Below are 13,780 nucleotides of genomic sequence, written 5' to 3'. Positions count from 1 at the left end.
ACTTATCGAGACTAGGCCAACCCATAACCAGCATCACCAATCCAGAGATAACGTCAACCCGTAACCGGCATCACCGATCCTGAGACCACACCAACCTGTAACCGGCATCATCAATCCAGAGACCATGCCAACCTGTAACCAGCATCCCTGATCCAGAGACCATGCCAACCCATAATGGGCATCACTGATCGAGACTACGCCAACCCATAATAGGCATCACCGATCCAGAGACCATGCCAACCCATAACCAGCATCACCAATCCAGAGATAACGTCAACCTGTAACCGGCATCACCGATCCTGAGACCACAACAACCTGTAACCGGCATCATCAATCCAGAGACCATGCCAACCCGTAACCAGCATCCCTGATCCAGAGACCATGCCAACCCATAATGGGCATCACTGATCCAGAGACCACACCAACCTGTAACTGGCATCACTGATCCAGAGACCACGCCAACCCGTAACTGGCATCACTGATCCAGAGACCACGCCAACCCGTAACTGGCACCACTGATCCAGTGACCACGCCAACCCGTAACTGGCATCACTGATCCAGAGACCACGCCAACCCGTAACTGGCATCACTGATCCAGAGACCACGCCAACCCGTAACTGGCATCACTGATCCAGAGACCACGCCAACCTGTAACTGGCATCACTGATCGAGACCACGCCAACCCGTAACTGGCATCACTGATCAAGACCACACTGTTACAGGAGCTGTGACCACATATACTATGTACCTGTGCCAGGTATATAGTATATACTGATAGCAGGCAGTCACTGAGCTCTCACTGTGTCTAAAGACCATTTGGACATTAGCATTTCAAAGGCCCCGAGTCCAGGAAGAAGCTAATTTCTCCAGGTCTCTCGCTCTCTTTCCTGCGGCCCTGGACGAACAAGCACTTAGGAACAGGTATAATATATGTGGCCTTCTGTGTGTGTATATAGCAATATACGTATAATAGAATCACAGTAGACTGTATACGAGTACATATAGATATTCTAGGTATAAGTCTGTGTTGCTATAGATATATATGCTGTTTATGCATGAGTCTCTATATGTACATGTACTAGTGGTCGGCTGCTGGATGTGGCTGTGATAGTAACTATAGATCCAGGATACGGTGTGGGATCTGGATATATGTTATACTGTATATACATACACATGGTCACATGGTGCTTGGTATCCAGGGGGGTAGGAAAGGAGGCAGCTGTGTGTGGTTGTGTTCTCTATGTATTGTATTTGTATGTAATGTATAATGTCCTTGTCATCTTTATGTTATTAGTAAAGTAGTTTTATATATATCTGCGAGGGTTGTATGTTACTCCAGTAGTGGGAGAAGGACCGGTGGGTGTGTATACTATATATATAATACAGAATAAGCGGTGTGTATACTATATATAATACAGAGTAAGCGGTGTGTATACTATATATATATAATACAGAGTAAGCGGTGTGTATACTATATATATATATAATACAGAGTAAGTGGTGTGTATACTATATATATATATAATACAGAGTAAGTGGTGTGTATACTATATATATATATATAATACAGAGTAAGTGGTGTGTATACTATATATATATATAATACAGAGTAAGTGGTGTGTATACTATATATATATATAATACAGAGTAAGTGGTGTGTATACTATATATATATAATACAGAGTAAGCGGTGTGTATACTATATATATATGTATAATACAGAGTAAGTGGTGTGTATACTATATATATATATAATACAGAGTAAGTGGTGTGTATACTATATATATATATAATACAGAGTAAGCGGTGTGTATACTATATATATATATAATACAGAGTAAGTGGTGTGTATACTATATATATATAATACAGAGTAAGTGGTGTGTATACTATATATAATACAGAGTAAGCGGTGTGTATACTATATATATATAATACAGAGTAAGCGGTGTGTATACTATATATATATAATACAGAGTAAGCGGTGTGTATACTATATATAATACAGAGTAAGCGGTGTGTATACTATATATATATAATACAGAGTAAGCGGTGTGTATACTATATATATATATATATAATACAGAGTAAGTGGTGTGTATACTATATATATATAATACAGAGTAAGCGGTGTGTATACTATATATAATACAGAGTAAGCGGTGTGTATACTATATATATATAATACAGAGTAAGCGGTGTGTATACTATATATATATAATACAGAGTAAGCGGTGTGTATACTATATATATATAATACAGAGTAAGCGGTGTGTATACTATATATATATAATACAGAGTAAGCGGTGTGTATACTATATATAATACAGAGTAAGCGGTGTGTATACTATATATATATAATACAGAGTAAGCGGTGTGTATACTATATATAATACAGAGTAAGCGGTGTGTATACTATATATATATAATACAGAGTAAGCGGTGTGTATACTATATATATATAATACAGAGTAAGCGGTGTGTATACTATATATAATACAGAGTAAGCGGTGTGTATACTATATATATATAATACAGAGTAAGCGGTGTGTATACTATATATAATACAGAGTAAGCGGTGTGTATACTATATATATATAATACAGAGTAAGCGGTGTGTATACTATATATATATATATAATACAGAGTAAGCGGTGTGTATACTATATATATATAATACAGAGTAAGTGGTGTGTATACTATATATATATAATACAGAGTAAGCGGTGTGTATACTATATATAATACAGAGTAAGCGGTGTGTATACTATATATATATATAATACAGAGTAAGCGGTGTGTATACTATATATATATAATACAGAGTAAGCGGTGTGTATACTATATATATATATATAATACAGAGTAAGCGGTGTGTATACTATATATATATAATACAGAGTAAGTGGTGTGTATACTATATATATATAATACAGAGTAAGCGGTGTGTATACTATATATATATAATACAGAGTAAGTGGTGTGTATACTATATATATATAATACAGAGTAAGTGGTGTGAATACTATATATATATATATATAATACAGAGTAAGTGGTGTGTATACTATATATATATAATACAGAGTAAGTGGTGTGTATACTATATATATATAATACAGAGTAAGCGGTGTGTATACTATATATATATATAATACAGAGTAAGTGGCGTGTATACTATATATATATATAATACAGAGTAAGTGGTGTGTATACTATATATATATATAATACAGAGTAAGTGGTGTGTATACTATATATATATATATAATACAGAGTAAGTGGTGTGTATACTATATATATATATATATAATACAGAGTAAGTGGTGTGTATACTATATATATATATATAATACAGAGTAAGTGGTGTGTATACTATATATATATATATATATAATACAGAGTAAGTGGTGTGTATACTATATATATATAATACAGAGTAAGTGGTGTGTATACTATATATATATAATACAGAGTAAGTGGTGTGTATACTATATATATATATATATAATACAGAGTAAGTGGTGTGTATACTATATATATATAATACAGAGTAAGCGGTGTGTATACTATATATATATATATAATACAGAGTAAGTGGTGTGTATACTATATATATATAATACAGAGTAAGTGGCCTATAAAGGAAACAAAGGTACCAGACTAGGAGCGGACCAAAGGGACTAAGATCCCAAACCAGAATTAACCCTTTATCACACACCAACCCATAACCGGCATCACTGATCCAGAGACCACGCCAACCCTTAATCGGCATCACCAATCCAGTCCAATCTGTCTGACCACCCACCTGGTAGAATCACTGATCCTAGTGCCGTGTCTAACCACCCACCTAGTAAGATTCCTTATCCGACGATCTCTGACCACCCACCTGGTAAGATCACTGATCCCGCCATCGTGTGTGACCACCCACCTGGTAAGAACATCTGGCTGTGTCTGACCACCCACCTAGTAGAATCACTGATTCCACTGCCGTGTCAGACCACCCACCTGGTAAGATCACAGATCTGGCCATTTCTGACCACCCACCTGGTAAGATAACTGATCAGGCCACCACGTCTGATCACCCACCTGGTAAGATAACTGATCAGGCCACCAAGTCTGACCACCCACCAGGTGAGATAACTGATCAGGCCACCAAGTCTGATCACCCACCTGGTAAGATAACTGATCAGGCCACCAAGTCTGACCACCCACCAGGTAAGATAACTGATCAGGCCACCACGTCTGATCACCCACCTGGTAAGATAACTGATCAGGCCACCAAGTCTGATCACCCACCTGGTAAGATAACTGATCAGGCCACCACGTCTGACCACCCACCTGGTAAGATAACTGATCAGGCCACCAAGTCTGACCACCCACCAGGTAAGATAACTGATCAGGCCACCAAGTCTGACCACCCACCTGGTAACATAACTGATCAGGCCACCACGTCTGATCACCCACCTGGTAAGATAACTGATCAGGCCACCAAGTCTGACCACCCACCTGGTAAGATAACTGATCAGGCCACCAAGTCTGACCACCCACCTGGTAAGATAACTGATCAGGCCACCAAGTCTGATCACCCACCTGGTAAGATAACTGATCAGGCCACCAAGTCTGATCACCCACCAGGTAAGATAACTGATCAGGCCACCAAGTCTGACCACCCACCTGGTAAGATAACTGATCAGGCCACCAAGTCTGACCACCCACCAGGTAAGATCACTCATCTGGCCAACACGTCTGACCACCCACCTGGTAAGAGCGGTTCCTTGGGGTTAGCCTTCGCTGGGCTCAGGATCCCTCCCTCTAGCAGGAAATGCTCCAGGACTATGGCGAGCCGAGACTGATTGAGTGTTTCCATGACAACAGAGTGGACAGCGCGGTAATTTGCATAAAGGTGAAGAATTGTGAAGACGAGGAAGAGGAGGTATGTGGCCCTAGAAGGATGGAGAGGAGACGCAGCATCACCCACATGACTCCATACGACTCAACAGAAAGCTAGAAGACTGTCGGCAGGTAGAGCTTCCCGGTCTGTCTAGTCTGCTTTTCTATTATTTCCTTCCGTATTATCTTCAGATAGATATATGTATATACCAGGCAGGTTACATTCACCTACCACATCTGCTGGAGGCTTCTTTCAAGCATCTACTACTCTTTCAGTAAAGTAACATTTTCTTACGTTGCTTCTGACAGCTGCACTTGGTTTGGGAGGGTCAGGTTCGGTGGTTACCTTAGGGCTAGGCTCACACACTGCTACAATAAGCTGGATATGGATGTTATTTGTAATCAATTAGAGGATTAAAAAATATCTAATAGTCTGGAGACTCAAATACATGAATAATAGAAATAAAGATATAAAAGAGAAGTGGAGAGTTACAATATGAGAGTAAGAAGTATATGGTATCCTAACCAGTGGGCCCAGATGGTGGATCCAATTCCCAGTGGTCATCTCACAAGTCAATGACATCCCACTCCATCCACCAGTCATCTCTTCTGAGTTACTAGGTAGCACTTGGCTGCTTCATATTCCCACAAGTCCAGAGAAATTGTACTCATACGAGTCAGTTCGAAGTAGAAGCCCAAGCACTGGCAGAGAAAAACTATCCAGCACAACTACTCACCAAATCTCTGGACATCATAAGACAACTTCATAGGGAACCTCAATAAAAGAGGTCAAAACTGACAATCCATCTAAGATCATTGTCCCATTTAATAAAGATCAGAAGAAAATTCTAAATAATTTTTGCAAAAACTGTGACCTCATTCAAGAAGACAAAACAATAGGACATCTAATACCCACAAACCCCCATTAGTGTATACAAGTGTGCCCAATTTGGGAATCCAGATAGCCCCAACCATTCAAAATCCCCAACGTAATAAACCAACAAATGGTTGGCTAACTCCAAAGGGCTTCCACAAATGTGGCCTGGATTGTAGGACCACTATCTCACCTCAGTGTCGGTCCCACAGGGAATGAATACAGAAGGGAGATAACAGAGCTCCTTCCATGGGCCACAAAGGGAGTTACTAACCTTATAGAAAGCAATATATTGGTAGGACGAAACGCCAAATGAGAGTCAGAATGGCAGAAGATCTGTATAATATCCGCAAACGGAATATCAACCATCCCCTATCTGCCCACCATTCAGAGCATCATGCTGGGGATCCAACACAATCGCCCTGCACTGCCCTGTTGAGTTTCAAGCCAGGTTGGAGAGGGGGAGGGGGGAGGATGATTACCCAAATGTCCTGGGCTGAGTCAAAGAAGATTTATGAGTCACTTCAACTGAAAGGAGGGGGGGGGGGGCACCTCCAATGGAACGTAGTCAGCAGGCTCTTACTTACCAGCGTGACCATGAACCCTGCGACCTCTGCCCTCCTTTTAAAAAATTTATTCAAATATTTACAAATTCATTGATAATTTTTTCATTTTTCTATTTTTGTATGTGACACACATCATAATTGATGATCTTCTACGAGGATTATTATTATTCTCAGCATTTTTTATATTCTTCATCTTCCTCATGTACCATATTTTCCAGCGTATAAGGCGACTGGGTGTATAAGACAACCCCTGACTTTTTATCAGATTGTCAGGGATTTGCCTTATACGCCGGAAAATGTTAACCCCTGCCTGACTGCAGCCCGGCTGAGGTCAGGCAGGGGTTAACTGCAGCTAAACTAATGAAAAACACAAACAGTTAACTCACCCGGGCCGTTTCCGGCTTCCGCGCGTCTTCTCCTGACGTACACTGACTGCGTCAGGGATGCCCGAAGCTCTCCCCAGCAGCCGAGCATCTAATCGGAGACGCTGGGCTGCTCGGGAGAGCTTCGGAAGAATGACAGAGGCTTCGGGTAATTCCAGAGCCTACCAAAGCTCTGTCATTCCTCCTAAGCTCTATCCGATGAGAGGCTCGGCTGCTGGGGAGAGCTTCGGGCAACCCCAACGCAGTCAGTGTACGTCACACTGGCTGCACCAACAACGGGAGCGGAGGAGAAGACGCGAGGAGGCCGGGAACGGGCCCGGGTGAGTTAACTCTTTTCTTTTTTTAAATGGGCGCCCCAAACAGTGAGGATGCGGCCATTTTTGAGCCCCCCCCCCACCATATGGGGCAACCATACCTGGCGTATAAGACGACCCCTGACTTCTGACAAGATTTTTAAAAAGTCGTCTAATACACCGGAAAATACAGTAATGATCTTTATTACCTAATGTGCCTGTTATCTATTATCTGTCTCAGGGATTATTGGCTGCTTCAATCCCATTTCATCACTATTCATCTTAGAATAAGGTTACATTTCAGACCGATGTATAAGGACTTGTTCAGACCACATAAAGAGACTACGTTTTTTCCCCCTTTTTCTTTTTTTTGGTATTATCGTTGGTAGTATTATTGTGCTCTTTAACCTTTTAAGGACCGGGCCTGAAATGGCCTTAAGAACCGAGGCAAATCTTATGAAAATAACCAGTGTCACTTTAGTCATTAATAACTTCGGGATGCTTTTACCTATCCGGCTGATTCTGAGACTGTTTTCTCATGACATATGGTACTTCACATTTCTGGTAAATTGGAGATGATACGTATAACGAATCTTTATGAAAAAAAAACAAAATAGCGTGAAGAAATGCATTTTTTGAACTTTGAAACTTTTCTGCTTATACAGAAAGTGGTTATACCACATAAATTATATATTAAATAGCATTAGCAACATGTCTACTCTATGTTGGCGACATTTATTAAACTATCTTTCATTTTTTTTTAGACAATAGGAAGCTTAAAACATTAGCAGCAATTTTCCAGATTTTCACAAAAATTTCAAAATCTGATATTTTTAGGGACCTGTTCAGGTTTAGGCTATGTTCCCACTAGGTAAGAGACTGGCCGTTCCGTGGCCCTGCCGGATCATCTCGGCCGGTACTTAAGTACCGAGATGATCCGGCCATCTTTCCAGCCTCAGAGCTCTGATGCGTGATCAGCGTGCGCCCGCATCAGAGCTTCCCATAGCACACAGTGTAGCGAGCCGCCGGAGCCGCTTGCTTCACTGTGTGAACTGACAGGTCTTTCTGTGGCCGAAATTCACTGAATTCCGGACGCAGAAAACTGACCTGTCCATTTTTTCCAGCGCCGCATGGGATCCCAGCCGGAGCGTGTACTATGTGTGTACACTCCAAGCGGGATCCCATTGAAAATAAGGCTATGTTCCACCCCGCAAAACTACGGCCGTAGTTTTACGTAGTGTGAACATAGCCTTATGGTGCGTTCACACCTACAGGATCTGCAGCTGATTTTCTGCAGCAGATTTCATTTAAATAACTGAACACAGCATCAAATCTGCTGCAGATCCTGTAGGTGTGAACGCACCCTTGGGCTGGGTTCACACTACGTATATTTCAGTCAGTATTGTGGTCCACATATTGCAACCAAAACCAGGAGTGGATTAAAAACACAGAAAGGATCTGATCACACAATGTTGAAATTGAGTGGATGGCTGCCATTTAATGGCAAATATTTGCTGTTATTTTAAAACAACGGCCGTTATATTGAAATAATAGCAGTTATTTACTGTTATATGGCGGCCATCCACTCAATTTCAACATTGTGTGAACAGATCCTTTCTGTGTTTTTAATCCACTCCTGGTTTTGGTTGCAATATGAGGACCACAATACTGACTGAAATATACGTAGTGTGAACCCAGCCTTAAAGTGTATTTGAGGGGCCTGTATGTTAGAAAGCCCCACAAAGCACCCCATTTCAGAAACTGCACCCCCCACACTCTGCAAAAGCACATCCAGAAAGTGTTTTAACCCTTTAGGGGAGTCACAGAAATAAAAGCTAAGGCTATGTTCACACTACGTAAAACTACAGCCGTAGTTCCCGCCGCAGAACTACGGCCGTAGTTTTGAGGGGTGGAACATAGCCTTATTTTCAATGGGATCCCAGCCGAAGCGTACACACATGGTATATGCTCCGGCTGGGATCCCATGCGGCACCGGGAAAAACTGACATGTCAGTTTTCTGCGGCCAGAATTCTGTGAACTCCGGCCGCAGAAAGCCCTGTCAGTTCACACAGTTTAGTGAGCGGCTCCGGCCGCTCGCTACACTATGTGCTATGGGAAGCTCTGATGCGGGCACGCGCTGATGCTCCGGGCTGAGACCGTCCGTTCAGTGACCTGGCCGGGGTCACAGAATGGGCGGATGTTCACAGCGTGTGAACATAGCCTAAGTGTGTAAAAATTTTAATTTTTCATTTTCTGTGCAGAGATTTTATTGTAATCCAATATCTTTCATAATGATAAACCTATTACTGGGGAAATGCACCCCAATATTGATTGCCCCGTTTCGGCAGTTTATAGAAATACCCCATATGTGGCCCTATTGCGCTATTTGACACAACCACAAGCCTCAGATACAAAGGAGCGCCTAGTGAATTTCAACGCCTACGTTATATTTGGTCATTTCTGACTGTACCACTTCAGGTTGGCAGAGGCTCTGGGGTGCCAAAACCTAAAAAACACCCCTAAAGGGACACCATTTAGAAAACTGCACCCCTCAAGGAATCTAACAAGGGGTGCGGTGAGCATCTGGACCCCACAGGTGCGCCACAGATTTTCAGAACAATGAGGCGTGAAAAAGGAAAATTTTTTATTTTGCACTTAGACGTTGTTCTAGCCTACAATTTTTTATTTTTACAAAGGGATAAAAGGAAAAAAAAACACAAAACAAAACTGTGTAGCGCAGTTTCTCCCGAGTACGGAAATACCCCACATGTGGACATAAAGTGCCAAGCGGGCGCAGGACGAGCCTCCAAAGGGAAGGAGCGCCAATTGGCCTTTGGAAGCTGGATGTCACTGGAATGGATTTCAAGGGCCATGTCGGATTTACAGAGCCCTCGTGCTGCCAAGACACTGGAAACCCCCCACAAGTGACCCCATTCTGGAAACTAAACCCCTTAAGGAATATAACATTAAATTAAAAGAGAAAATGAACGCAAAATGTGTAGGGTAATTTCCCCTGAGTACGAAAATACCCCACATGTGGGCATAATGTGCCATATGGGCAGAGGGCAAGCCACCAAAGGGACAGAGCGCCATTTAGAGGCTGGAATGGGGGATGGAGGCCATGTCGCAATTACAAAGCTCCTGTGCTGCCAGGACAGTAGAAACCCCCCACAAGTGACCCCATTCTGGAAACTACACCCCATAAGGAATCTAACAAGGGGTGCAGTGACCGATGCTGATCAGCACTTAGCGGCGATGAGGTGCCTAAAAATATTTAAAAAAAAAATAAAAATACAGATTTCATCTAAATAACTGAACACAGCATCAAATCTGCGCTATCAAATCTGCTGCGGATCCTGTACGTGTGAACGCACACTTATACACAACCAACTTATACAAACATTTAAAAACACTAAAAACCACATATAAATCAAGCACAGAGCCAGGAATGGCTTAATTTGCAACCGTGCACCCCCCCCCCCCCCCCCAAAAAAAAAAAAAAGATGGAGTGACCAGGAGCTGTCTATACAGAAACAGTTACCCCACATACCATGATACGTGTCAAAATTAAGACAAATGCCATAAAGCAAATAATGAGCTAATACAAATGAAAATATGCTGAGCAATACGCAAACAATGTATAATAACCACTACAAAAAAAAGGGGGTAAAAAAAAAAAATTAATTATGAATTAGTCACATAACAGAAAACAGCTCAGGAGGGGGCGCAGGGAACAAGATCCCCACGCGTTCCGTCCTCAAGACTTTATCAGGGGTTAATGGCTGCACTTTATAAGCCATACACAGGTTGTGTAATCAGTGTCCGTTCCTTAAGGAGTAAGGGAGCACGGGTTGTATCTCCTGCAATCTCACCTCACTCTCCACTCCATTTCATGGACGCCGAAGCCGATCCACTGCACGTCATACCGGAACTGACGTGTAAGTCACCTGGTTATTTTGGAATTGGCGTGTGGATCACATGGTTAGGTGTCAAGTATTCAGCCCCTCCGTACCAGTGACGTGTGGGTCACATGATCAGATATCAAGCACCCGACCGAAGGAGAACGAATACAATATTGTGCGCCGTGATATAGATCACATGATCTGCGGCCAATCACATGACCGCACCATAGGCATGCGCTCCTTGTTGTAAAACAGGACTAATACACTGAATATCTCGCCAGAACTTATCTAAAAAACCTAAAATACTATAAGCTAAAATTATGTTAATTTGTTTTCCCTGAGACCCATTGGCATCACAACATATGGGGGTAAATTCTCCCCTGCGAGCCCCTGGGACAAAAGAATATTTAATGAAAAAATAACAATTAAATTTTAATCCCCTCCTCCATGAGGTATAAATAGGCTCCACCTCCCCCTAGACCTCAGTCTAATTATAAAGAAACATAAAACACAGGGAGGGAGTCTTGTGATGCCAATGGGTCTCAGGGAAAAAAAATTAACATAATAATTTTAGCTTCCCTTACATCCCATTGGCATCACAACGTATGGGGAATTAGCAAGCATTATCCCCAATGGGCGGGTTATTTATTACGTCCGCATTAAGAACAGATCTTGCAAAGGTTGTTCTTGACAAGAAAGAAGTATCCAGCCTGAAATATCTCACAAAGGTAGTCAAAGACGACCAGGTAGCTGCCTGGCATATGTCCTCAAGTGGCACAGGGGCACGCTCTGCCCAAGTGGAGGCCACAGCTCTAGTAGAGTGAGCCCTGGTAAATTCTGGTGGATCCAGATCTGCAGAGGAGTAACATAAGGCAATGGAGTCACAGATCCATCTGGATATTGAAGGTTTTGAAGCCTTCCTCCCCTTGTTCTTTCCTGCGAAAGGGATGAAGAAATTCTCGTCTTTACGAAAATCACCTACTCTATGTAGATAGATCTTGATAGCTCTGGATACGTCCAATAAAGAAAGATCCAAGTCTTCTTCAGATGATCCAGTAGGAGAAAATACAGGCAATACTATAGGCTGGTTGATGTTGGCAAATGAAGCCACCATAGGCAGGAATCCTGGAAGGAACCTAAGGATAACCTTGTCTTGGGAAAAAAAATCACGTATGGAGGTGCGGAGCCAAGGGCTTGAAGTTCTCCAACTCTCTTAGCAGCGGTAATGGCTGGTAAAAGAGAAACTTTCAATGTTAACTTGAAGTCTACTTCCTCCTACGGCTCAAAAGGAGGAAGACACAGGCGTCTCAACACAAAGGATAAGTCCCATGGGTCTACCTGCTTTACCAGGTTAGGCCTAGTCTAGCCTTAAAATTCTTTACCTCCAAGATCTGAAAGAAACGTGAGTTCAGGTGTGCAGAGAGGGCTGCTATCTGCACCTTGATGGAACTAGGTTTTAATCCTTTATAGAAGCCTTCCTGTAAAAACTCCAATCACTGTGGAGTAGAAGGTTTAAGTCCATCAATACTCCTGCTCGCACACCAATCTTGAAAAATCTTCCAAATACGTGCATAAGATTTATTTGTAGTGCTACTACGTGAGAAAGAGTATACTATACCTTCTCAGAAAAACTAGAGTCTAATACGGTCCTCTCAGTCTCCAAGCTGTCAAGCTGAGGCTGGAAAGATTCCTGCACAGGTGCTGACCCTGGAATATTAGATCCGGATGCAGAGGTAACCATATTCATGGGCAGGGTGAACCATGACCTCTTCGGCCAGAAGGGAGTTATTATTATCACTGACGACTGATCTTCATCAAACTCTGGGAATCACTGCTATGGGAGGAAAGATATACGCCAGCTGGTATGTCCATGGTGTTGTCATTGAGTCCACTACCGTGGGATTGTCTGCCCTGTAAAGGGAACAGAAATTCCTCAGTTTGGCATTGCTTGCTGATGCCATGAGGTCTCTCTGAGGAAGCCCCCACCTCTGGGTTAGCTGAATGAACACTCTCCTTGAGAGAGACCATTCCCCCGGGAATGTCAGGCCTCGACTCAGGCCCCTGCAGCCTATCACAGCGATCGTGGGGGTGGCACCAGTGCCATCTTTTTGGGGGACACTAATGGCAATTGGTGCTGTCTTGGACAGCACCAATTGCCACACAGCGATCGGGGAAACCGCAGACGTAAATGTACGGCCGCGGTCGTTAAGGGGTTAATGACATTTCATCATTCTATCACTCCTTATTTTTCCCATTTTCCTGTATTATTTTGTCTTGGATATTCGATATATTTCACATCCTTTTGTAATATGTAGAAATACCTTTATTATAAGAATGAATTATTTGATATTTTATGAGTTATGGAAGTTCACATAGTAAAGATCCCGTCCATGTCAGGTATCCCAGTTTGGAAACAACTTGAAGTCCAAGCCCCTCTCTCTCCCCCTCACAGTACAGACAGAGATGTTCCACCAGACGTCGCTGACGTTCCTGGGAAGAAATCTTGGAATACCCCAGCTGCATGGGTTCCTCAGCAGAGGGAGCCACTGGTGTCATTCAAGGTGGTGGGTCTGTCACGACCTGCCAGCTTATCCTTTATCCTGTCAGCTAGTCCCTCCCAGAAGACAGCTGCACTTCCTCTTTCCACGAGAGCTCGGCCGCCAGGGGACGGAACTGGATGGCATATGTCCCTGGCGCAACTGAAGCAAAGCTGAGGCTGCAGATGTTGTTCGACCAGGCTACTCAAATACGGACCGGAACTGGGCCAGGAAAAGCTGGATACTAGACGTCTCCAGACCTCCATGTTCCCAAACGGGATTCGCCCACGCCAGGGCCTTACCGGAGAGCAGGGAGATAATGAAGGCCACC

The 13,780-nt window shown here is 42.7% G+C and overlaps 1 protein-coding gene across 2 annotated transcripts in view; it reads right to left on the bottom strand.

Annotated features, from left to right (window-relative positions):
- RUSF1 (RUS family member 1) overlaps positions 1-13,780 on the bottom strand; it is a 48,143-nt gene that overhangs the window by 5,510 nt on the left and 28,853 nt on the right. For both annotated transcript variants that reach the window (XM_069984774.1, XM_069984773.1), the window contains one exon: positions 4,762-4,946. In XM_069984774.1, coding sequence (XP_069840875.1) covers positions 4,762-4,946 — 185 coding nt within the window. The remainder of the gene's footprint in view (positions 1-4,761; positions 4,947-13,780) is intronic.

This window comes from Dendropsophus ebraccatus, chromosome 9, assembly GCF_027789765.1.
Source record: "Dendropsophus ebraccatus isolate aDenEbr1 chromosome 9, aDenEbr1.pat, whole genome shotgun sequence".
NCBI lineage: Eukaryota > Metazoa > Chordata > Amphibia > Anura > Hylidae > Dendropsophus > Dendropsophus ebraccatus.
Note: the sequence above shows the minus strand (reverse complement) of the source record. Positions and strands in the feature narration are given on the sequence as shown.